The following is a 27,121-nucleotide window of genomic DNA, read 5'->3' as shown; positions in this document are numbered from 1 at the left end:
TCATTTGAGATGTGCCACAGGTACTGGAGGCAGTGACCAGAAATCTAATTTCTTTGTGGCTTGTTGGTGTTCTTTACAATTTGGACAATACCAGGGATCCTCAGCACCTAGCTTTTCCTTTGTTGTAAAAAGCTCAATGCAATCTTTCAATTTCACAAAGGGTTTTTTGGGAGGCTTATATTCCACACTTTCATGTTTCTCAAAGTCCTCAGCAGCATTTTCATCAGAGTATCTTTTTTTCAAATCAGGATCCCAATCCAAAGCAAGAAAAGATCTTTCATCTAGCCTAAGCTGCCTGTCATCAAATCTTATATGCCGGGTGTCATCTTTGATGTAGTTGGTATCGGTATTGCCTAAATTGTTGAACTGGAATGTAAACAATCTCTTTTTGTGTCCCGTGATTTGACCTTTGCAGTATTTACAAGCTAAATATATATAGGAAATCACAAATAAATCCCTTTTAAGTTTGCTGCTGTTTTGATGAATTATGTTTTCTTTAATTTTTTGGATGTGAGTTAACTGATGACAAATGTTAAATTTGTGGATGTTGGTCTTTTATTTTGCTCTAATATACTGCAAGAAAATTATGGCTGAACTTAGTTTTTGGATAATCTAGATCATGTGCATTAGGCTGCTACATATACTATTATGATATTTAGCTGCGGTATCAATGTGGCATAAATACTGCAGTAGTATCCTTGGAAAACCAAATTTTCAAGTCTATCCCTGGCAATCAATGTAGACCTATTTTTTAAAAATGAATCATGTTACATGGAAGTCTTGAAAAAGTTATTTTCTTTCATAGTATTAAAACTAGAATATTATGTTCATCTAACTGCTCTTGTAGAAAACAGGTTCTAGATCTCACCCTTCATCTAAAGTCATTTTTCAGTTATATGTAAGGGTTTTTTTTTTGAATGTTGATGTTCTTTTTGTTGCATTTAGAATCTGTTCCTCTGCCATTTAAACTTTCTTTTACTTACATTAAAATTCATTTCTTTTAATTTGGTGTTGGCCCAAATTCAAAATTTTTGCTGTCTGTTTTTCTCTACCCCATTTTTTTGTAATTTGGCAACTTCTAACCTATGAATTATTGTAACATAAGGAAAGATTTAATTGTACTTTGTATCAGTAGTAATGATTACATCATGCTTTGAGGTTTTTTTCATATACTGGCCTTTAAATAATTAATGGACAATTGGCTTTGAAGGTAGGTCTGTTAACTCTCTTTGTGTGTTCCCAATGGAATTCACCATAGCCTTGCAGCTTTTCTCAGAAGGTGACTTATTAGAAGAGAAGTATCATCTGCGTGTTCCAGAATCTGAACCTGGACAGTATATAAAGCATAAAAACCTGGAATTTGATTTTAGTTCACCACGTTCAAGGATCCAGGATGCCAAAAATATGTGTGAACATTTGAAACATTTTTCATTTGCTGCTTTTTTCCCTTTGATCTAGTTAAAAGAATGTATTGTCAATTGGCATACAGTACTGCCTTTAATAGAAAATATAAATACTGGGACACATTTCACATATTGACTACCTGAGAAATTGTTTTGTGTCCCACTGTTATTAAAGCAAAAAGTATAATGTTCTTCACTTGAACTAATCAAATACAATAGATTATAAATTGTGTATTGTAAATAAAAGTTCACTCTGTGAGTGCACATTTTGGTAAATATTTATTTATGTTAGCATTTAAAACTTTAAAAAATATGCATTTGACCAGGATAAATGAGGTATGTTGATCATGGCTTTCCTTTATACCTTGATATTAAAGCTGGTTTTTCATCCTGGTAAAAAAAAAGATTTTGCATATATGCTTTGCATATAAGCTCTATATTTTTAACATATAATAATGATAGTGTCCAAATAAATTTTTATTTATTTAATATGAGCTTAAAAAGCTAAATAAGCTTTAAAAAGCTCACAATATTGATAAGACAAATACAAATTCTACTGTTTTCAGTTCATTAAGAATGAATATAATCGTGTCTATTATATTTCTAGAATAGGTAGCATTCCTAAGTAATGTCTGCATGATAACATATGCTTCCTACTACAAACTGTCACCAAAACATTAGAAGTATAAACAAAATCTATCATTCTTACAAAAGTAGGAAAGACTTTCAAGCAAGCTTTTGTTATATTTTTTCTTGAACATGAATTCCTCTTTTTCTTCATTCTCACATCACTTAGGTAAATTTATTTCAACCTAAGCAATTTTGTTTCATTGAAAAATGAAGCAAAACTTTTAAAGATTAAAATTATAGACATATCATTCGTGTTTTATTTTGACCCATTTAACCTCATGTCAAAAGAGAAGGAACAATGCAATGAAAAGGTTAACAGTTAAGTACAAAGTAATTTACAGAAATTCAAGCATTGCCATGGACAAAATTTACAAAAAAAATGAATGATAGTGAAAAATTAACTGAAGTTGAAAAATCAGTTATCTCAGTATAACAAGATTTTAAGATTCATGACATCAGTTTGATACACGTAGTTAAAATAGGGTCTCATCCATTAATAAAATAATACATACAGGATCTATGTAGATACATAGAAAATTTTATTTATCTAAAATTAATATCACTATCACTATCAATATCATCCTGTTGCCTATCGATTTGCTCAAGTGGGTACCAGTAATGTCTTCATTGTGAGACTTGTTACTGATTTTGGCATATTGTATATGCCACAGGCAGCTTGCCAAGTTCTGCTATGCAGGCGAGATACTCTCAGTAGCTTGCCAGGCTCTATGAGAGGAAAGGAGGAATTGAATGCTAATCGACCACATGCAAGGCAAATGCCCTACCCATTGTGCTATGGCTTCAGCCCAAAGTTAATATAAATATATTAATTAAAATATTATAATTTCCATTTTTGGTATCAATTCTAACATATCTGTTAATAATCATGGGTTATTGAGGAAACCTCTTAGTCTAGTCTTGGTGTCCTCTTCTATAAAATAGTAACATATTTAAAGCTTTTCAGATGAAGAGTTAAAAAATATTCTATGGACAGATGAAGTATCAAGTATTCACTTGTGAAATATTAATATCAACATTATTTTAAAAAGTGTATACGTATGTATAGTCACCAGGTGAGACAAATTTGAATAATTTCTAAAAAAATAGTATTCTTAATCACATAACCCATATGTTCTATCACCTAACTGTTCAAAGGAAGGACCTAGAAGGTTATGAATCATCTGAATGTCTACCCAGTAGACAATTATTTTATTTTGTAAATCTGAAATGAGCAAGTTTATATAATATAATATTGTGTCACTTTCCACTGAATTCTTATCCTAACCCTAACCATTCCTATTTCATCCCTTTGATACCAACTGCAATTCTAGATACTCTAGAGGAAGAAAATAATTCTGCTCACGCTTTTCCTAGGTGGTCTAGGATATTTCCTAATTCAAAAATCACATTTTAATACACCAGGAGTGCCTTAAAGGTAACTCACGCATGACTCAGGGTCCCTTTGGCCATTATCTCTGGACTCCGGCCATTTTTTAAAATCATAGAATTGAACTGTTTGCTTCTCTAATTATCAGCACGGGAGTTTTGACCTGCTCTGTTTCCGACCTGGGCCGGTTCACCCCTCCTTAAGCAACCTGGTGGTCATCCGCTCCCAGAGGGTCACCATATTGATGCTGAACTTGGTGCAGACACCCAATAAGCATAGAGCACTACAGCCCAGAACTCCTGAACTTAAGAGATCCTCTGGCCTCAGCCTCTCAAGTAGCTGGGACTACAGGCTCACATAGCCCCACACTTTTCTTCTTCTCCTTTATAAAAAAAAAAAAATGAATCACCATGAGGTACAGTTACAGACTTATAAACTTTCGTTCTTACATTTCAGTCACACAATGATAGGGTACCCATCCCTCTTCCATTGCTCATTCTCCATCACCAATGTTCCCAGTATCCCTCACTCTGCCACCCCTATCCCACACCCCACCCCCACCTCTGTGGTAGGCACATTCCCTTTTACTCTCTCTCTCCTGTGGGTGTTGTGGTTTGTCATAAGTGGCCATCATGTTTGGTCTATAGTCTACTTTGAGCTCGCATCTCCCATCCCAAACAAGCCCTCCAAGCATCCTTTACTTGGTGTTCTCTTCTCTATCTGAGCTGCCTTTTGCCCCAGCATGTGAGGCCAGCTTCCAAGCCACAGAGCAATCCTCCTGGCTCTTATTTCTACTATCTTTGCGTGTTAGTCTACCATTCTGTTACTTTATATTCCACAAATGAGTGCAGTCCTTCTATATCTTTCCCTCTCTTTATAATTCATTTCACTTAGCATTACACTCTCCATGTTTTTCTTAAAAATTAATTCACACAAGAATATCATTCTTATAGCTTCAATTACAGAAAGTAGAATTTAATATGTTAACTTTAAATATGTTAACTTTAAATATTTTAAAAACAGTAACAAGTCTCACAAAACAGATGGTACTGGTGCCTGCTTAAGCAAATTAATGAATGGGACTATAGTGCTACAGTAAACCAACTTTAAATATATACAACAGTCAAAGATACATGTAAAACTAAGTTGTTATAACTAATTTATTCATAATTACATATCAAACTGTAAGTTTAAGTGCATTTACTTGTATTTTTACACTCCTATGTCAGTCACATTAAATCAGCAACATCTAAAATAATAGAACAAAAACCCATTAATACAATTTCTCAAAACGTTTTATGCAATTTTTGTATCTTGAAGCATCATTAAAATTTGCATCAACAAAATTATTTTTTATTCTCATGTCTAGCTAGATTTATGCCATTACTCTATTGTCTGGGAATTCTACTACTTGCGTTTTCCATACTATTTTATTTTCTTATAATATAGCTCTGCTCATTACTTAAATTTTTCAATTACTCTGTACTTGGTTTAAATGGAATGTGAAAATGATTTATTTTTTAATATCTGTCTCTATATTTTGAAAATCCACTGGCTCTATTTTGTTTGAGAAACTCAAGCAAAGTGGTACAAATGCTGCATTTCTCCTAATGTTTTATTTAACTTGAAAATGAGCACAACGAAACAAAAGTAGATTTAATTCTTGAAATAACAAGTATTTGAATCATTCCACCAATTATTTTACTTCTGTTTGGTATTTATTGAGTAATTTATCTCAAATGTTAACTTATTGACACCAAGGCATACAATTTTATAATGTTTCCAAATTTCTTGAGCCTGTAAACATTATAGTCCCTATTAAAAATGAGGAGTATTTGGATACAAAGCTTATGTGATTAGTCCAAGTGTGCATAGCTAAATGATCACCTAAGATGCAATATGCACTGGAGAGCTGGATTATACCATTTATAATTTTAAACCATGCATACAATTTGAATTTATTCCTTAAAACACAAGAGTGAAAATTTATTACTCTTACCATCTATCATTTTATTGAAAGATCTGGTGCGGGTAATCTCTAATTCTCTGTGAATAAGTGTATGAGCAGAGACTGGCCAGCAACTGAAGATTGATTCCAAGTTCTGTTTCCATATCTCAGATACTGAGGAAGAGCATCTCTAGATGAGGATGCAGAGAATGTCTCCTACTGCTTGTGCAGCACTGTCTTCAACATGGTTAAGGGAAGGGGTAAATAAGAAAGCGGAGTTTCCTCATTGAATAATTTCCCATTGGAATTAAGGGACGTTTTCTGGAGACCGCATGAAACTATAGAACTGTCCTTCTGTTCTCCCAAGGGTTGGGACTCTCCCAGCTGTATGATTTTAAGACTGTTAACTCTGCTTTAATTTTCTCAAGTGTTAGCAAAATCTTTATGTCCCTGCCCAATTAGATTTTTCTACCTTTTTTTATTATATGCTCCAGTGTACTACTCGAAGATTCTCCCATCCATCCAGGAATGGAATACTATGTATACAGAGATGAAATAAAATCTCTATTTTTGTAAAGGACATGAATATTCTTTCGGTCAGAGGCACAGAGACCAGATACATGAGAGGAATGTAAAGAGCACAGAGGGCAGAGGCATCTTCCTCTACCCAGCAACCGCCACGCTCCAGGCTGCTTTCCAGACACTCGGGCCGAACCTCATGCATGAGTGAAGCCCCACAGAACCAGGTAAAGCAGAACTGTGTGCAATTGGACTCCAGGCTGAAGGAGACCAGCGAAAATCATCCTCTATCTGCCTCCTCCAATCTCTGGCGCCCTCCTCAGGGATAAAACCCAGATGACCCAACCTACGGGAGCCAGACAAATACCTCACTGGCAGACCTCTACTACCTCCACTACCCAGCCACCGCCATGCTCCAGGCCGCTTTCTGGACGGTGCGCCACTTTGCAGCCACGTGACACAGCATAACACACTTAATACCCATTTTCTATAATTTTTGCACCATATGTGATAGGCTACATATATGGTACGAACCATAGGAACACCTGAAAGGGCAATTGGAGTCCGCCCTAAAGGCCTCCATCCCTCTTAGAGAGCAAGGCAAGCTACCAGGAGTACTTCGCCCACACAGCTGAGCCTGGCAAGCTACCCGTGGCATATTTGATATGCCAAAAACAGTAAAAACAATGGGCCTCATCCACCTGACACCCAAGAGACCCCAATATGGCAGCATTAAGAAAGATTAGCAAGGAGAGGCTGATAAAATCTCAGGGACAAATTAAACTGCCAGAACTAAGAAAGATTAAAAAGACTGTCTGTGCTTTCAAAGCACATACTCTGGCATCAGAAGCATCCATTGAGGACCTGATGGTGCAAGCACAGAAGATCAAGTACGGCATCATTGGTCTGAACGAAACGAGATGGCATCAATCACATCACTCCATTTTCGACATTAGAAAAGAACAGTTTCTTGGAACATGTGACAACTGAGGTGTTGGTGGTTCTGGTGTCCTTGTCAACAGGAAGTTCTCCATGAGCATTGATTCATTCGAATGCCTAAAAACCCAAACCATATGATTACGCTTAGATGTGGCTCACTGGCGGCAGTTTCTATCTTCATCGTCTACGCACTAACATCTAAGTACGATTAAGAAGAAATTTAGAAGTTGTATGTGAGGCTAGAGAAGTTCAATAAAGGAGACCACACCTTCTAAAAGATCATTGTTGGTAATTTTAAAGCCAAGATAGGACCGAGAAGGTCACCTGAAGTACTCCACATTGGGACCCATGGCCTAGAATGGAACAAACAGGGTGAGAGACGGTCTGTGTTCATCATGTCGACCAAGACTATCCATGGTAACTCACAGTTCCAGAAGGCCGAACCTGAACGTTGGACATGGGAGTCTCCCGGTGGACAGTTCCACAATGACATTGGCCACATGCAATTCAATCAAAGGTTTTGTCTGACTGATGTTGTTGTTGTCCCAAAATTCCAAACGGGATCAGACCACTGTCCCCTTCATACAGAATACTACTTCATAGAGTGGGGAGAAAGGTCTGCAAAGTTTAAGTTTAAGAAGAGAACTCTGAGAATGACCACCAACTGGGAGGTCTTTGGCAATATTGCAGCAATGTGGGAAGATGCCGTCATTGACTACATCGACGAGAAATAAGATCAACTGGTTCAGTACCTCCGTGACTGCGCAAAAAATGCTGAGAGTGGGAAAGCCACAAACAGACACCTGTCTTTGGAAACTCTTGGGCTTATTCACCAATGTGGTTTGGCACGAGCCTCAGGCTACCGCAAGCTAACGTCCAAGCTCACAAGGCTTTCAGAGAAGTGATAAAGGGAAACCTCAGAGAGAATAGCAGCAGTGTTGGCCGATGTGGCAGAAGCCAGGAAAAGTGTTCGCAATGTTTGCCTGTCCTTCGCCATCTCAGGACCAAGATGACTGCCCTCCGATGTCCTGATGGATCTATGACATCTTCCAGAAGAGCAATGGAGAGGATTATTCACAACTTCTACTCAGGTCTCTTCGATAGTAACATCTACCTGCCCAGATAGCAAATTCTGCAGGATGGATATGTCGTTACAAACGTGCTCCCTTCCGAAATCCAACATGCCATTTCGTCGGTAAAGATGTGTACAGCACCCAGTCCAGAAAAGGTCAGAAGAATCTGAAGAATCTGCCGCCAGTACTCATCAATTCACTGGCTCAGCTCTTCACACACTACCTGTCCATATGCAAGGTTTTGTCCCAATGGAAAACCAGCAGGACTATTTTGTTGTACAAGAAGGGAGAGATCCAGGACATCGGCAACTATCGCCCAACCTGGCCATTGTCCGTTGTCTACAAGTTGTTCACTGGAGTCGTCCTGAATAGATTAGGCAGAACACTAGGCAAAGGACAACCATGTGAGCAAGATGGGTTCTGAAAAGGATTTAGCATGACTGACCATATCCACACAGTGAGCAAGCTCATCAAAGTTTCTCGAGAGTTCAAGATGCTGCTCTGTCTAACTTTCATCATTTTAAAGAAGGCCTTCGATTCTGTTGAGACTGAAGTGGTCATCGAAGATCTAGGTAAACAAGGCCTTCAAACTCAGTACATCAAGAATAATTCTTTGTGCTCTTTGCATAGACACCTAGGAGTGGGATGACAGGTCGTATAGAATTTCTATTTTTGCTTTTTGATAAGTGTGCATAGCGTTTCTGTGAAGCTTGAACCTCAAACAATACCATTGACAGTAAATGAATTCTCATTTTTACTATATACTATCATTAATGGGATCCAGATCTTTTGATACAACCATTCTTAGTTGTTTTAGTTTATCTTTCCTAAATAACCAATCATAATGAACATTTTGTTTGCAGAGGCATGAGCTGGAATTTCTCAGTGACCACAGAGAGGGCCTGGGGAACATTTTATAATACCTACTCCACTGAGCCCTTTGGATCCATGTTCAAGAGAGATTATGTAGTTCTCAAATCCTGCAATACAGGAGGTTATTCACCATCCACTGTAGTGTTTGATCATCTACAGGGTAACCCTATAAATCTCTAGGGTTAAAATCAATGATGATAGTTTAGCTTTTTTTGCTTTTGCTTTCATTCACTGAGCTAAGTAGGATTCTATGTTTTTCCCACCTAATTTGTTGTGCTTCTGAAATTAGCACTGAAATTTGGAGATGTCAGGAACTATGGAACTCACGATGATTCAGCAGCATGGCATCAGAGCTGGGTCATTTATATGCTGGTAGAAGTGCGTATGGGTGTAGTGCTAAACCTTCCAATAGGACCAGGAATTGACCTGCTGACCGGCCACCAAGAAGACTTGAGATCTGGGCCTGGACACCAGGCCTACGTGGTTTGGCTTCATGCAGTGTCTCACCTTACTAGCAGTATCTCACCTCACCTTACATGTGTTGATGTCAAATTACCAGATGACCTATAAACTAATCAGGATTTGAATTTTTATTTTTTTAACTTAATTATTTGATATCTATGTTCTTTTTTAATTTGAGGGCTAAAAGAAATAAGCATCAATGACCAGGGGCTTTTTCTGCACATTTTACTTAGTCCTATGTGTTTCCTTGTCCACTGGATACTAATTATCCAACTTCTTTTAATTTGTGCTTCTCATTACTTTATCAATCTTTATATCAGATTTATTCTTTTAACAAAAGTATTCTTACCACTACTGGGAAATAGAATGTTTCATATCTCTGTTGGATATCACCTATCTTAAATAGATATAAATATAAAAATATATATCTCATATATATATCATTAAGGCTAAATTTAAGCAATTAAACATGAGTGCAAAAAGTTAAAAATCAATTCAGTATTATTTCTATTTGCCGCTATTTGCATTTTTCTTTATCCCCAGGCTTTCCTTCTAAATATAATCCAATTTAAACTAGTGCTCATTCAACTGTCTTACTGACATCTAGGTCACAAGCCAGAATATTTTTGCTCCACTATATACAGAACTAAAAACTGAGAAATTTTATGAAATGAGAACAAAAAAATTTCAGAAAAATTACGCATAGTTTAAGTGAATTTAAACCTTGTGTAATATGCTCATACTGAGCCCGACAAATTGTTATTATATGGTTTTTATCCACTAGTATATAGAACATGTTCCCAGATCTGTAGGAAAATGATATTTATTGCTGTGTTAAAAGGTACTCATCATCCTCATCATACAGGAACTTCAGTTCTGCTCACAAAGTCCCTGTATTTGTGCTACATTGTTTAAATTGCCCATTGTTCATTACACTTGTTTTTATGTGTTTACATATGAGACCTCTCTGAATCAGTTTTTTAATCTCTCTGACAGATTCTATATGATACAATCCATTCAATTTCCATTTAAATTATAGAAATTAGCAAGATTTCAATTTTCTTATACCTAAGTACTATTCCACTGTGTATAACTAGTACGATTTCTTTTCAAATACTCTTACCTAAGTAACATTTTTACGTAGATAAATGCTTCAATTTCCTTATTTTCTTAGAAAAATATTTTTATCTATTTTTAATTAAAGAACTGTAATTTACAAAGATATTGATAGTTGAGTTTTAGGCATTACATTTTTCAAACCATTCCCACCACGATTGTCAACTCCCCTCCATTATGTGATCCGATATAAGCAATATATAATCATTTACGACTATTGACAATATTTGTTAGTGCTTGTACTTCTATTGAAAGTCTCCCATCACTATAGTGCCGACTTGCTTCCACCACTGTCCCTAAGATTACTTAGCCTTTCCTTTGGCAGTTACTTGTGAGTTCTTTTGACAATATTTGACTTTATTTCCATTAGTCATTGTTCCGATGTACTATCCGATATCCAACCTTTGTCTAAGGATTTTTAACTTCCCTGTTCAAAGATTTCAAAGCCTAAGATTAATGAAAAGCATTACAGATTATTTCTATTTTGGTGTATTTTTATTTATCTCAATGAAGTAGACAATTAACACATAAAATTAACACATAAGTATAGATGTTTATAAACGATGTAAAAGTAAAAGTATTTTATTCAAGTCATCATCATTGGTGAAATTTGTGACCTGAGATTGAATCCAGATCCCCCGTATGCAACATAAACACCATACCCGCTGTACTATTGCTCTGGCTCCTTATCATTTTAGGGAGAAAATAAAATGTAGACTGTCTCCAAAAAGTCTTAGAACTTATAGTACATAAACTTGAACAAAAAGAAGTTGTACTGGATCAGAGAGAGTACAGCAGCTAAGGCATTTTGCCTTGCACCTGGCTGACCCAGGTTTGATCCCCAGCGCTGCATATGGTTCCTCCAGCACACCACCAAGATAGCAGAGCCTGAATTAAGCCTTGAGCAGAGCCAGAGTATAGGCCATACCCAGCAGTGATTGGGGTTACTTCTCACTGTGTTGAGATTGAACCTCTCATTCCTGCGTGCAAAACTTGCATGCCATCCTATTGAGCTCTTGTCTTTACCCAATTCATTATTTTCTGAAGTAACTTCTTTTGAGGTAAAAATCGAACCTTAGATTCATTGCACATATCTCAGATCTTCTTGAAATTCATTTTCTTGTGGGAGGAACCTCCCTGAGATTCTTAGCCAACATGCCAAGAGTTCAGTGCAAGGGCCCAGAAATACAGTGCAATGAAGCATGCAGTGCCAGGGATACCCAGGACACCCCAGTGATGCTAAGGGCCCTGGATCTGTGTCCAAAGATTTTGAATCTGAGTACGGGGGAGAGAGAGAGAGAGAGACAGACAAATACAGAGACAGAGAGACAGAGAGAGTGTGTTTGTGTGTGTTGAAGTGCATCCAGTGCTAAGAGAGAGAGAGAGAGACAGAGAGAGAGAGAGAGAGAGAGAGAGAGAGAGAGAGAGAGAGAGAGAGAGAGAGAGAGAGAGAGAGAGAGAGGTTTTGTTAAGGTGCATTGAGTGGTGGTACTTGAGGACTGTGTAGTGCTGGGAATTGAACCAGGTTTGGAGCTTGCCAGGTAGGCCATAATTTCTGTAATGTCTCCTGACCCAACTATCACCACTTTTACCCTAGTTTGGTACCACTTTTCCCAACCACACCTCAGCCCAAAATATTCTGGTTGTTGGAGAGAACTTTTGATTCACTGTAAATAATATATTTTATCTCTGTTCAGATTTCTGTTGAATCAAGCAACAGAATCATCTGGTTTAAGGAGGGAAACCTCAGTCTTTCCTGTGCAGTGCTGAAGTGCTTGAAAGGGGCTGTCCATTGGTGCTTATATGTGATATTGCTAAGTACTGAAACCTAGAGCAACCTTCAATTGCTCTTACCTATGAATGTAATGAAACACAGAACTGAGTCCAGATAATCCATAATGATGACCTTTTAGACATTGGGTTGAATATCTTTCCATCAGCAAGTACTTGTCTCCTGAACCTTCCATCATTTATGAGCTTATATATGGATGTATATGGATATATATGGATATAATTAAGAGGCTGGAGTAATAGTGCAATAGGTAGGGCATTTGCGTTGTACGGAGCTCACCAGGGTTCTATTCTCAGCATTCTGCATGGTCCCCCGAACACCGACAGGAGTAATTCCTAAATGCAAATCTAGGAGTAAGCCCTGTGCATCGCCAGGTGTGACCCCAAAAAGCAAAATAATAATAATAATAATTTATTTTTGATTTTTCTAGCTCGTACAGAAAATGTAGTAGAATCATAAGAAGTAATTTACAGTAGATTGTATAGCACAGCTAAAATAAAAATATTATTTCAGCAAAAGTGGGGGAAGTTCAATGAAAACATGTATAAAAGTTTGATGCAAACTACTATGTGATCTATAAATAATTAAGGATTTGACTTTTTGATTATTCTAATTGCATTAATTGAAATCTGTGTTGTTCGTGGCCCGTGTCGCGATTTCCCTTCGCCAGCAAAGAGTGAGACGACACGGGTTGAGGATCCTTCTGCAGCCGTTTTATTCAGTTAACTCCCGAAGAGAAAGAACCACAACCCGGGTAATGGCAGTCCTTATATAGCCTGGTTGCCCCGCCTCTGACGTGGTGCTCATCTCTATTGGCTCTCGCCAATCACCCCATATAGGGTGGCGCTCATTCTATTGGCCCTCGCCAATCACCCCATATGAGGTGGCGCTCTATTGGCTCTCGCCAATCACCCCATATGAGGTGGCGCTCTATCATGGCCGCCACGCATGCGCAATGCGGTCGTTGCGCATGCGCAATGCGGTTGTTGCGCATGCGCGATATGGTTGTTTACCACATTGGGACACCGGATGTCGGCCAGTCATGCGCATACGCACATGCGCAATGTGCTCTGGCTCCCTACACTGTGTTCCTTTTAATTTATGATCAAGAGTAATGGCATCCCTGATGAGGGCCCAAATTTTCTCACCTAAGTTATTACTACTAGGTTTCTCCTAGTCCATGTGACCTCTAAATGTATGCTTGTTTTCTATAGTAATGGCTGTGAAAGAGAAGCTTCAGAGAATGATTGCGTTCTTGGTTGTACATAATACATAAAGCACAATATTCTGTTGTTATGTATGTATGCCTATCACAGTACTTACTCTAATAGTCAAAATTAGGGAAACAACCCAAATGCCCCAATACAGATAATCGAATTAATGTATTGTGAAATATATACACAATGGAAAATCAGCTTTATCATGCAATTTCCTGCAGCATAGATGTCCTAGAAGGTACCAGGTTGAGAGAAGTCAGAAAGAAATAAATAAATACAGTACATCTCTTTAATATGTGGGCCTTAAAGAATCACAATAAACTGCAACAAAAACACAGGGATAACCAGGGTCCACAGAACTGAGTTTGTGGGCTGGAGTAGAGGGTTGAATGAGAGGAGCCTTTGAAACCTTGTGGAGAAAAGTGGATACTCTGGTAGTACCTGTGGTGTTGCAATGATGTACACATGAAATGATCATTCACAGCACTGTAAATCACATTAATTCAATTAAAAATCATAGTTATTTTTATTTTAAAATGGAGCATTAACATCCCATATTTCTGTGGTTTATTCCTGGGCTGCACAATAGATCTGAGAGTTGGTCTTTATCCAACACGGAACATGTTTGCTTTTTGTAGCTTTATAATATAGTTGAAACTGAGATAATGTGATGCCTCTCATGTTGAATTTTAGAAATTAAATTTTAGAAATTAAATTTTAGAAATTAAATTTTAATTTAGAAATTAAAATTTTAGAAACAATTTGTTTTAGGTAACTTGCCAGGAATTTAAAGAATGTTAGGGGGATTTTGCTTCATATTTCACTAATCCCTAAAGCGTTTGATAAGGTAACTATTTTAATGAAATAGATATTTCCAATCTATGAAAAAGGAATATGTTTAAATGTCCTATAATTTCTTTTATCTCTCTGAATAGTAATTCATTCCTTACTAAATAAGAATTTTACCTCCATTGTTCAAGTTTTACTCTGTATTTTGTTTGACATGGTCATGAATAGGTCTTATATTTTATTTATATTTATATAAATAGATTTCTATATGTTTATGTACAATTTTAATATTTCTATTATGTAACTATACATATAACAAAAACTTTACTACAACCCACCAGATTTTTGTGGCTTCTTAAATTCTCCTCCTTGAAATCTGTCTCAATTTAAAAAAAATATTTTTATGGATATTGACATTCCTTTGCTATTTCAATAACCAACATTTGTTAGAAACTAAATGATTTTCATACAATTTTTACATGAAAAACTCATGGTATTACATAGAAAGTGGAATCATGTTTTGGGATCAGGAAGTGAAGAATGAGGGAGTTCCCATCCACAAAACACAGAAAATAGAAATAATAAAATAGACAAAGAATTTTGCATAGGGCATCATAAAGAAGTAACCAAACCTGAGGAACTAGTGGTCCTCTTTTCCAATGGAATGTGGTTTAAAGTTCACACACAACCGCTTTAAGATTCCATTTCAGGAAATAGATGGAATAGTGACAGAGAGACTTATTGTGAACACGCCTTGCCCAAATGCACAATTGTTTGACCTGAATAGAGGTACAAACAGAGGTACCTCTGTAAATGACAGAGGTCATTAAAGCTGGAGGGAGTGATAGTCAAACTGGGAGTGGAGAAACAGGAGACAATTTAGTATTTCATTTAGTGTTTTTTATATGTGAACGATGAACAAACTCAACATTTCTCCTTCTCCCTCACATCCCAGTGCAAAGTCCACACCGACAACTCTCGTGGGGCTAAAAGGGAAACTGAAGGTAAGTATCAGTACATCTGATGTGGAGCAAATCAAGAATAAACACAGTCCCTTGCATCCAACTTTATTTCACAACCATCTGTCTGAGGAGAGGAACTGTGCAGAAGCCTGAACTGTCCTAAGTGGTTCCAGTAATACCCAACCAGACCCATGGAAAACGGCAGAGAGAGACAGTGAACTAAACCCTAGGAATTAATCTGAAGTAAAGGAAATCTGAAAGCAACACCTGTCCTTACTGTACTTAGCTGATGCAAGTACTCAACACTTGAACAGAGACCAAGTCATTGAGACTATGCAATATTAGACTGCTGATACTTCCCAGGTCATGCAATGCTATATAGGCAGTCATGAGCAAGATATGCAGGCACCTTCATAGAGGCTAGTCAGCTCGGGTGACTGGACACTCCAGTTCACCAATAGAGTAGGTGTTGTGTCACCCACCTGTGGGCCTCCACACTAGATGGCCGACTTGGAAATGTGTTCAAGCATCCTCCTGAATTAGGAAAACTCTGACTGCAAATTTTCAGCAAATGCAATAAGACTAATAGAGTATTCACAAAACGTAGCAACAAAACAAAGAACTCCATAATAATGTAGATAAGAGACGAACAGAACTCTGATATGTGCAATTAAAAATAGTATGGGGATTAAAATATGATTGATGTTACCTGACCCTAAGTATCTACCTGGAGAACTGAGTTTGCTAAGTGGAGGTGTGGAGAGCATGAAGACAGGGAGCTGGAGCAGTGCTGAGGGATGTGGAGTCTCTGATGATGGGCGAGAACAGCAGTATTGTTTTTCTAGAAGATTCTTATTTTGTATTTTATATTATTTTGCTAAAGTAAAATCTACACATACATATTATAATAAATGAATTGCAATCACCAATATATTACTTTATATTATTACTCTTTATTATTTTTTATTCCGTAGACTCCAAATGAACTGTAGCACTGTAGCACTGCCTTTCTGTTTTCATCAATTTTCTCTAGTGGGCACCAGTGACACCTCTTATGAGACTTGTTGTTACTAATTTTTGCATATCAAATATGCCACAGGAAGCTTGCCAGGCTCTTGCTTTTGGGCAAGATTCTCTTGGTAGCTTCCTGGGCTCTCCGAGAGGGACAGAGGAATCGAACCAGGGTCACCACATGCAAGGCAAACACCCTACCCACTGTGCTGTCACTCGAGCCCAGACACCAAATAGAAGTACAATTTTTTCCTTCATGGGATTGTTAGGAAGAGTTACTTATTAGGATATCCACAAGATGGAAGAGTGAAAATATATTTTCTGAAAATCTTATTGATAATTTTAATTGGATAATATGACATTCTGAAAAATAGTCTTTTCACATAGAATAACATATTAAGAAAATTTATTCTTTTAAATTTAACTATTTCATTTTTTCGAAACATAAGGTTCTATTTATCAACAGAAACAGTTATTAATCTATTCCAAAGTCTCCTCATGGCACCTTTTACTTCCTTATTTCTGAATGTGTAAATCAAAGGATTGAATAAAGGAGTTAGGGCATTGTAGAATACCTCCAATATTTTGTCAAAAGATAAATCATCTGGAGGCCGTGCATACTCCATTATACATGGGACAAAGAACAAAACTACAACAGCAACATGAGATCCACAGGTGGACAGGGCTTTCCTCTGTCCTTCTGTGCTGTGTTTTCTCAGGGAGAACAGAATGACCCCATAGGACACAAGCAACATGGAGAAGATCAGGATACAAAAGAAACCACTGTTGGTCATCACCAAAAGGCCAAAGACATAAGTATCAGTACAGGCAAGCTTCAGTAATGGGTACAAGTCACACATAAAGTTATTCATGACATTGGGGCCACAGAAGGGTAGTTGAATAGTAAAGACAAGTTGTGTAATGGAATGCAGAAAGCCGCCGGCCCAGGCCACTCCAATCAGAATGCCACAGAGTCTGGAGTTCATGATGGAGGAATAGTGCAAGGGTTTGCAGATGGCCACATACCGGTCATAGGCCATGGATGTGAGGACAATCACCTCTGCCCCACCTAATAAGTGTGCCGCAAAGATCTGTGTCATACAGCCTCCATAGGAGATGGTTTTCTTCTCAAAGAGACAGTTTATAATCATTTTTGGGGCAGCAACAGAGGAAATACAAGCATCAATGAAGGACAGGAAAGAGAGGAAGAAGTACATGGGGCAGCCCAGGAGTGCAGGACTGCTGCAGATGGTCGCCACTATCAGCAGGTTGCAGCTGACAGTTGTGATGTAGACACACAGAAATACAACACATATAATTTTCTGAACTTGTGGATTCTTTGAAAGACCAAGAAAAACAAACTCAGTTACAAAACTTTGGTTTTGCATGCTTTCCCAGGACACACTCAGAGCGACCTCACTGAGCCCTAAAATCTGCAACATCAAAAATTGAAATGTTACATCAGACACGTTTATTCTCATTGGCATCCACAGGATTGATCACTCATATGCTCCTTTTTATTTCCTTCATCGCTAAAATCACAAAAGCATAATTTGAATGTTGTGCTTACTAAGTAATAAAATTGTTCAGATAGACAATTGGAACTTACTTCTGAGGAGATCAAAACAGGGAGTAATAAGGTTTAGAAGGTAAATAACTTATTCAAATCTTAGCCATGGTAAGTTGTTTTAAATGATTCAAGCCAATTCTAGTTCTGAAGAATAGCAATTTATCTGTCTTCACAGGCATCACCTTGTGACATCAGGTATCAGATGATGATGCCCCTGATCAGGAGAATGTCTCATTTAGAAAGGGGAAAGAGTGTGTTAGAGGCGCTTTAAAATCCAAGCTATTCCCAGTAATTTCCGGATAAAACTTTTAAGTGAATTAGGTCATATAAGGGTATCTCTGTTTCAAAATGGTGAGCTTTCTGTATGTACAGAACACAGAACAAGTATGCATGTGTTACGTATTTTTGTACAATACAGCTTTACATTAAAATATTACACGACTAATATTACTAGTAAGTGAATGATTTTGAAGTTAAACAATGTCTGTCAAATAAATGTTGAGAACATTTAAACACTAAACTCTTGCTGTTAGTTTATCTATATTTACCTGTGTAGGAAAATCACCCTTTAAAGTGTTATATCAACTAAATAACAGATGTAACAAAGGGCAATCTGGAATTTAAACACAAATATGCAATTTCAATACCCAGTACTTTACCCTAGATCAACCCAGTTGGGAAGAAGAATTCTCTTTCTAAACAAGGAATTAAAAGTGCAGATGACTTTGTTCTGTTCATAATGTGCATCCAGAGGTCAAGCACCAAATTTACATAGTATGAGAGAATATTGAATATAGTTGAATTGAATCTTTACTGATAACTTGTAAAGTACATATATGTATATATATATATATATATATATATATATATATATGTTTGTCCAGTTTGATCCAGTGTAACTTCCTGAGGTACACGTGTTTCAAATTTATTGGCATTTCTTTCTTTCTAGTAGATATGTTTAAATACTCACCAGAATTTTTCAAGGGTTATGACAAGAGAGATTATAGTTTAATTTTCTACCTGGAAAACACAAAATTGTTATTTGCATTATTGTAGCATTGCTAGTTAACGTAACTATTGTCTCTCACTTATAAAATCTGACATCTTACCCACAGAAAGCTGTTCCTTTAATTCTGCACAGAACTATTGCAACTTCTCAGTTCATTTTCAGACACAATTTCAAGAATAGTTGCATCCTCATTTCATGTGCTCACCTAATGAGGCAAGCATCAAAAAGATTTTGCTTTGCATATATGCTTTGAATATAAGCTCTATATTTTTAACATATAACAATGATAGTGTTCAAATAAATTTTTATTTATTTAATATGAGCTTAAAAAGCTAAATAAGCTTTAAAAAGCTCACAATATTGATAAGACAAATACAAATTCTACTGTTTTTAGTTCATTAAGAATGAATATAATCAAGTCTATTATATTTCCAGAATAGGTAGCATTCCTAAGTAATGTCTGCATGATAAAATATGCGTCCTACTACAAACTGTCACCAAAACAATAGAAGTATAAAAAAAACTATCATTCTTGCAAAAATAGGAAAGACTTTCAAGCAAGCTTTTGTTATATTTTTTCTTGAACATGAATTCCTATTTTTCTCCATTCTCACATCACTTAGGTAAATTTATTTCAACCTAAGCAATTTTGTTTCACTGAAAAATGAAGCAAAACTTTTAAAGATTAAAATTAGAGACATATCATTCCTGTTTTATTTTGACCCGTTTAGCCTCATGTCAAAAGAGAAGGAACAATGAAATGAAAAGGATAACAGTTAAGAACAAAGTAATTTACAGAAATTCAAGCATTGCCATGGACAAAATTTACAAAAACAAGGAATGGTAGTGAAAAATTAACTGAAGTTGAAAAATCAGCTATTTCAATATAACAAAATTTTAAGATTTATGACATCAGTTTGATACACGTAGTTAAAATAGGGTCTCATTCACTAATAAAATAATACATACAGGGTCTATGTAGACACATAGAAAATTTTATTTATCTAAAATTAATGTCACTATCACTATCAATATCATCCTGTTGCCTATCAATTTGCTCAAGTGGGCACCAGTAATGTCTTCATTGTGAGACTTGTTACTGATTTTGGCATATTATATATGCCACGGGCAGCTTGCCAGGTTCTGCTATGCAGGCGAGATACTCAGTAGCTTGCCAGGCTCTATGAGAGGAAAGGAGGAATTGAATGCAAATCAACCACATGCAAGGCAAATGCCCTACCCATAGTGCTATGGCTTCAGCCCAAATTTAATATAAACATATTGATTAAAATATTACAATTTCCATTTTTGGTATCAATTCTAACATATCTGTTAATAATCATGGGTTATTGAGGAAACCTCTTTGTCTTGGTGTACTCTTCTATAAAATAGTAACATATTTAAGCTTTTCAGATGAAGAGTTAAAAAATATTCTATGGACAGATGAAGTATCAAGAATGCACTTGTAAAATATTGATATCAACATTATTTTTAAAAGTGTATACATATGTATAGTCACCAGGTGAGACAAAATTTGAATAATTTCTAAGAAAATAGTATTCTTAATCACATAACCCATATGTTCTATCACCTAACTGTTCAAAGGAAGGACCTAGAAGATTATGAATCATCTGAATGTCTACCCAGTAGACAATTATTTTATTTTGTAAATCTGAAACGAGCAAGTTTATATCATACAATATTGTGTAAGAGACTTTCCACTGAATTCTTATCCTAACCCTAACCATTCCTATTTCATCCCTTTGATACCAACTGCAATTCTAGATACTCTAGAGGAAGAAAATAATTCTGCTCACGCTTTTCCTAGGTGGTCTAGGATATTTCCTAATTCAAAAATCACATTTTAATACACCAGGAGTGCCTTAAAGGTAACTCATGCATGACTCAGGGTCCCTTTGGCCATTATCTCTGGACTCCGGCCATTTTTTAAAATCATAGAATTGAACTGTTTGCTTCTCTAATGATCAGCACGGGAGTTTTGACCTGCTCTGTTTCCGACCTGGGCCGGTTCACCCCTTCTTAAGCAACCTGGTGGTCCTCCGCTCCCAGAGGGTCACCATATTGATGCTGAACTTGGTGCAGACACCCCATAAGCATAGCGCACTACAGCCCAGAACTCCTGGACTCAAGAGATCCTCTGGCCTCAGCCTCTCAAGTAGCTGGGACTACAGGCTCACATAGCCCCACACTTTTCTTCTTCTCCTTTATAAAAAAAAAAATAATGAATCACCATGAGGTACAGTTACAGACTTACAAACTTTCGTTCTTACATTTCAGTCACACAATGATAGGGTACACATCCCTTTGCCATTGCTCATTCTCCATCACCAATGTTCCCAGTATCCCTCCCACTGCCACCCCCGTCCCACACCCCACCCCCACCTCTGTGGTAGGCACATTCCCTTTTACTCTCTCTCTCCTGTGGGTGTTGTGGTTTGTCATAAGTGGCCATCATGTTTGGTCTATAGTCTAATTTGAGCACGCATCTCCCATCCCAAACAAGCCCTCCAAGCATCCTTTACTTGGTGTTCCCTTCTCTATCTGAGCTGCCTTTTGCCCCAGCATGTGAGGCCAGCTTCCAAGCCACAGAGCAATCCTCCTGGCCCTTATCTCTACTATCTTTGCGTGTTAGTCTACCATTCTGTTACTTTACATTCCACAAATGAGTGCAGTCCTTCTATATCTTTCCCTCTCTTTCTAATTCATTTCACTTAGCATAACACTCTCCACGTTTTTCTTAAAAATTAATTCACACAAGAATATCATTCTTATAGCTTCAATTACAGAAAGTAGAATTTAATATGTTAACTTTAAATATGTTAAATTTAAATACTTTAAAAACAGTAACAAGTCTCACAACACAGATGGTACTGGTGCCTGCTTAAGCAAATTAATGAATGGGACTATAGTGCTACAGTAAACCAACTTTAAATATATACAACAGTCAAAGATACATGGAAAACTAAGTTATTATAACTAATTTATTCATAATTACATATCAAACTGTAAGTTTAAGTGCATTTACTTGTATTTTTACACTCATATGTCAGTCACATTAAATCAGCAACATCTAAAATAATAAAACAAAAACCCATTAATATAATTCCTCAAAACGTTTTATACAATTCTTGTATCTTGAAGCATCATTTAAATTTGCATCAACAAAATTATTTTTTATTCTCATGTCTAGCTAGATTTATGCCATTACTCTATTGTCTGGGAATTCTACTACTTGCGTTTTCCATACTATTTTATTTTCTTATAATATAGCTCTGCTCATTACTTAAATTTTTCAATTACTCTGTACTTGGTTTAAATGGAATGTGAAAATGATTTATTTTTTAATATCTGTCTCTATATTTTGAAAATCCACTGGCTCTATTTTGTTTCTCTCGTGATTTTATTTACTTTAAGAATGTGATAAAGACATAGCTAATGCCAAGAGAGCTCAGATTTCAGATAGCAACATATACCTGATCAATGATAAGGCACAAATGTAAAAGCTATATGTAACATTAAATGTATAGAGATAATATTATATGCACATTTGTTTTCCATTGGAAGATTGTATATGACATATAACTTCTTATTGCATGTCATGAACTTCCTGGTCTTATTTCCTATATCTTTTTATAAAGGTATATTCTCTATCAAAAATTATTTTAAATGATAAACAGTGACTCACAATGTACTGTTATTTTTCACTATTATAAAGCCTCTAAAATCTAAAACGTGGAAAGTGAGGAGATATTCTTTGCACGCATGATAAATGAGAAAATTATAAATAATAAATATCAAAGAGAAACTCAAGCAAAGTGGTACAAATGCTGCATTTCTCCTAATGTTTTATTTAACTTGAAAATGAGCACAATGAAATAAAGGTAAATTTAATTCTTGAAATAACAAGTATTTGAATCATTCCACCAATTATTTTACTTCTGTTTGGTATTTATTGAGTAATTTATCTCAAATGTTAACTTATTGACACCAAGGCATACAATTTTATAATGTTTCCAAATTTCTTGAGTCTGTAAACATTATAGTCCCTATTAAAAATGAGGAGTATTGGGATACAAAGCTTATGTGATTAGTCCAAGTGTGCACAGCTAAATGATCACCTAACTTGCTATATACACTTGAGAGCTGGATTATACCATTTATAATTTTAAACCATGCATACAATTTGAAATTCTTCCTTAAAACACAAGAGTGAAAATTTATTACTCTTACCATCTGTCAGTTTATTGAAAGATCTGGTGCGGGTAATCTCTAATTCTCTGTGAATAAGTGTATGAGCAGAGACTGGCCAGCAACTGAAGATTGATTCCAAGTTCTGTTTCTACAGCTCAGATACTGAGGAAGAGCATCTCTAGATGAGGATGCAGAGAATGTCTCCTACTGCTTGTGCAGCACTGACTTCAACATGGTTAAGGGAAGGGGTAAATAAGAAAGCGGAGTTTCCTCCTTGAATAATTTCCCATTGGAATTAAGGGATGTTTTCTGGAGACCGCAAGAAAATATAGAACTGTCCTTCTGTTCTCCCAAGGGTTGGGACTCTCCCAGCTGTATGATTTTAAGACTGTTAACTCTGCTTTAATTTTCTCAAGTGCTAGCAAAATCTTTATGTCCCTGCCCAATTAGATTTTTCTATCTTTTTTTATTATATGCTCCAGTGTACTACTCGAAGATTCTCCCATCCATCCAGGAATGGAATACTATGTATACAGAGATGAAATAAAATCTCTATTTTTGTAAAGGACATGAATATTCTTTCGCTCAGAGGCACAGAGACAAGATACATGAGAGGAATGTAAAGAGCACAGAGGGCAGAGGCATCTTCCTCTACCCAGCAACCGCCACGCTCCAGGCTGCTTTCCAGACACTCGGGCCGAACCTCATGCATGAGTGAAGCCCCACAGAACCAGGTAAAGCAGAACTGTGTGCAATTGGACTCCAGGCTGAAGGAGACCAGCGAAAAACATCCTCTATCTGCCTCCTCCAATCTCTGGCGCCCTCCTCAGGGATAAAACCCAGATGACCCAACCTACGGGAGCCAGACAAATACCTCACTGGCAGACCTCTACTACCTCCACTACCCAGCCACCGCCATGCTCCAGGCCGCTTTCTGGACGGTGCGCCACTTTGCAGCCACGTGACACAGCATAACACACTTAATACCCATTTTCTATAATTTTTGCACCATATGTGATAGGCTACATATATGGTACGAACCATAGGAACACCTGAAAGGGCAATTGGAGTCCGCCCTAAAGGCCTCCATCCCTCTTAGAGAGCAAGGCAAGCTACCAGGAGTACTCCGCCCACACAGCTGAGCCTGGCAAGCTACCCGTGGCATATTTGATATGCCAAAAACAGTAAAAACAATGGGCCTCATCCACCTGACACCGAAGAGCCCCCAATATGGCAGCATTAAGAAAGATGAGCAAGGAGAGGCTGATAAAATCTCAGGGACAAATTAAACTGCCAGAACGAAGAAAGATTAAAAAGACTGTCTGTGCTTTCAAAGCACATACTCTGGCATCAGAAGCATCCATTGAGGACCTGATGGTGCAAGCACAGAAGATCAAGTACGGCATCATTGGTCTGAACGAAACGAGATGGCATCAATCACATCACTCCATTTTCGACATTAGAAAAGAACAGTTTCTTGGAACATGTGACAACCGAGGTGTTGGTGGTTCTGGTGTCCTTGTCAACAGGAACTTGCCATGAGCATTGATTCATTCAAATGCCTAACAACCCAAATCATATGATTACGCTTAGATGTGGCTCACTGGCGGCAGTTTCTATCTTCATAGTACACTAACACACTAACATCTAAGTACGATTAAGAAGAAATTTAGAAGTTGTATGTGAGGCTAGAGAAGTTCAATAAAGAAGACCACACCTTCTAAAAGATCATTGTTGGTAATTTTAATGCCAAGATAGGATAGAGAGGTTGCATGAAGAACTCCACATTGAGACCCATGGCCTAGAATGGAACAAACAGGATGAGAGACGGTCTGTGTTCATCATGTCGACCAAGATGGTAACTCACAGTTCCAGAAGGCCGAATCTAAACGTTGGACATGGGAGTCTCCCGGTGGACAGTTCCACAATGACATTGGCCACATGCAATTCAATCGGTTTTGCCTGACTGATGTTGCTGTTGTCCCAAAATTCCAAAGGGGATCAGACCACTGTCCCCTTCATACAGAATACTACTTCATAGAGTGGGGAGAAAGGTCTGCAAAGTTTAAGTTTAAGAAGAGAACTCTGAGAATGACCACCAACTGGGAGGTCTTTGGCAATATTGCAGCAATGTGGAAGATGCCATCATTGACAACATCGACGAGAAATAAGATCAACTGGTTCAGTACCTCCATGACTGCGCAAAAAATGCTGAGAGTGGGAAAGCCACAAACAGACACCTGTCTTTGGAAACTCTTGGGCTTATTCACCAATGTGGTTTGGCACGAGCCTCAGGCTACTGCAAGCTAACGTCCAAGCTCACAAGGCTTTCAGAGAAGTGATAAAGGGAAACCTCAGAGAGAATAGCAGCAATGTTGGCCGATGTGGCAGAAGCCAGGAAAAGTGTTCGCAATGTTTGCCTGTCCTTCGCCATCTCAGGACCAAGATGACTGCCCTCCGATGTCCTGATGGATCTATGACATCTTCCAGAAGAGCAATGGGGAGGATTATTCACAACTTCTACTCAGATCTCTTCGATAGTAACATCTACCTGCCCAGATAGCAAATTCTGCAGGATGGATATGTCGTTACAAACGTGCTCCCTTCCAAAATCCAACAAGCCATTTCTTCGGTAAAGATGTGTACAGCACCCAGTCCAGAAACGGTCAGAAGAATCTGAAGAATCTGCCACCAGTACTCATCAATTCACTGGCTCAGCTCTTCACACACTACCTGTCCATATGCAAGGTTTTGTCCCAATGGAAAACCAGCAGGACTATTTTGTTGTACAAGAAGGGAGAGATCCAGGACATCGGCAGCTATCGCCCAACCTGGCCATTGTCCGTTGTCTACAAGTTGTTCACTGGAGTCGTCCTGAATAGATTAGGCAGAACACTAGGCAAAGGACAACCATGTGAGCAAGCTGGGTTCTGAAAAGGATTTAGCATGACTGACCATATCCACACAGTGAGCAAGCTCATCAAATTTTTTCGAGAGTTCAAGATGCCGCTCTGTCTAATGTTCAACATTTTAAAGAAGGCCTTCGATTCTGTTGAGACTGAAGTGGTCATCGAAGCTCTAGGCAAACAAGGCCTTCAAACAACAAGAATAATTCTTTGTGCTCTTTGCATAGACACCTAGGAGTGGGATGACAGGTCGTATAGAATTTCTATTTTTGCTTTTTGATAAGTGTGCATAGCGTTTCTGTGAAGCTTGAACCTCAAACAATACCATTGACAGTAAATGAATTTTCATGTTTACTATATACTATCATTAATGGGCTCCAGATCTTTTGATACAACCATTCTTAGTTGTTTTAGTTTATCTTCATAAATAACCAATCATAATGAACATTTGGTTTGCAGAGGCATGAGCTGGAATCTCTCAGTGACCACAGAGAGGGCCTGGGGAACTTTTTATAAAACCTACTCCACTGAGCCCTTTGGATCCATGTTCAAGAGAGATTATGTAGTTCTCAAATCCTGCAATACAGGAGGTTATTCACCATCCACTGTAGTGTTTGATCATCTACAGGGTAACCCTATAAATCTCTAGGGTTAAAATCAATGATGATAGTTGAGCTTTCTTTGCTTTTGCTTTCATTCACTGAGCTAAGTAGGATTCTATGTTTTTCCCACCTAATTTGTTGTGCTTCTGAAATTAGCACTGAAATTTGGAGATGTCAGGAACTATGGAACTCACGATGATTCAGCAGCATGGCGTCAGAGCTGGGTCATTTATATGCTGGTAGAAGTGCGTATGGGTGTAGTGCTAAACCTTCCAATAGGACCAGGAATCGACCTGCTGACTGGCCACCAAGAAGATTTGAGATCTGGGCCTGGACACCAGGCCTACGTGGTTTGGCTTGATGCAGTGTCTCACCTTACTAGCAGTATCTCACCTCACCTTACATGTGTTGATGTCAAATTACCAGATGACCTATAAACTAATCAGGATTTGAATTTTTATTTTCCTAACTTAATTATTTGATATCTATGTTCTTTTTTAATTTGAGGGCTAAAAGAAATAAGCATCAGTGACCAGGGGCTTTTTCTGCACACTTTACTTAGTCCTATGTGTTTCCTTGTCCACTGGATACTAATTATCCAACTTCTTTTAATTTGTGCTTTTCATTACTTTATCAATCTTTATATCAGATTTATTCTTTTAACTAAAGTATTCTTACCACTACTGGGAAATAAAATGTTT

General features: G+C 37.4%; 1 protein-coding gene across 1 annotated transcript; it reads right to left on the bottom strand.

Annotated features, from left to right (window-relative positions):
- Positions 1-25,346, bottom strand: LOC101540273 (olfactory receptor 4C15-like). Its single transcript, XM_004621596.2, has 3 exons — positions 25,266-25,346; positions 16,627-17,554; positions 1-425 (listed from the first exon to the last, which is right to left on the bottom strand). Exons 1-3 carry the CDS (start codon positions 25,344-25,346, stop codon positions 1-3), a joined length of 1,434 nt encoding a protein of 477 aa, XP_004621653.2.
- Between the last annotated feature and the right edge of the window lie 1,775 nt (positions 25,347-27,121).

The sequence above is a fragment of the Sorex araneus genome, chromosome 6, assembly GCF_027595985.1.
Source record: "Sorex araneus isolate mSorAra2 chromosome 6, mSorAra2.pri, whole genome shotgun sequence".
In the NCBI taxonomy this organism is placed as follows: domain Eukaryota; kingdom Metazoa; phylum Chordata; class Mammalia; order Eulipotyphla; family Soricidae; genus Sorex; species Sorex araneus.
This window is presented reverse-complemented; position numbering and strand designations above follow the sequence as displayed.

What these genes read in the sequence shown, in the direction of transcription:
- LOC101540273 (XM_004621596.2), bottom strand. Translation starts at nt 25,346, where the DNA reads ATGGCGAAGGACAGGCAAACATTGCGAACACTTTTCCTGGCTTCTGCC. An exon ending in TTGCTGCTATTCTCTCTGAG is followed by an intron (nt 17,555 to 25,265) that starts GTTTCCCTTTAT and finishes TTGATGTTGCAG; the next exon opens with ATTTTAGGGCTCAGTGAGGT. An exon ending in CAGAAATAAGGAAGTAAAAG is followed by an intron (nt 426 to 16,626) that starts GTGCCATGAGGA and finishes ATATATATTTAG; the next exon opens with CTTGTAAATACTGCAAAGGT.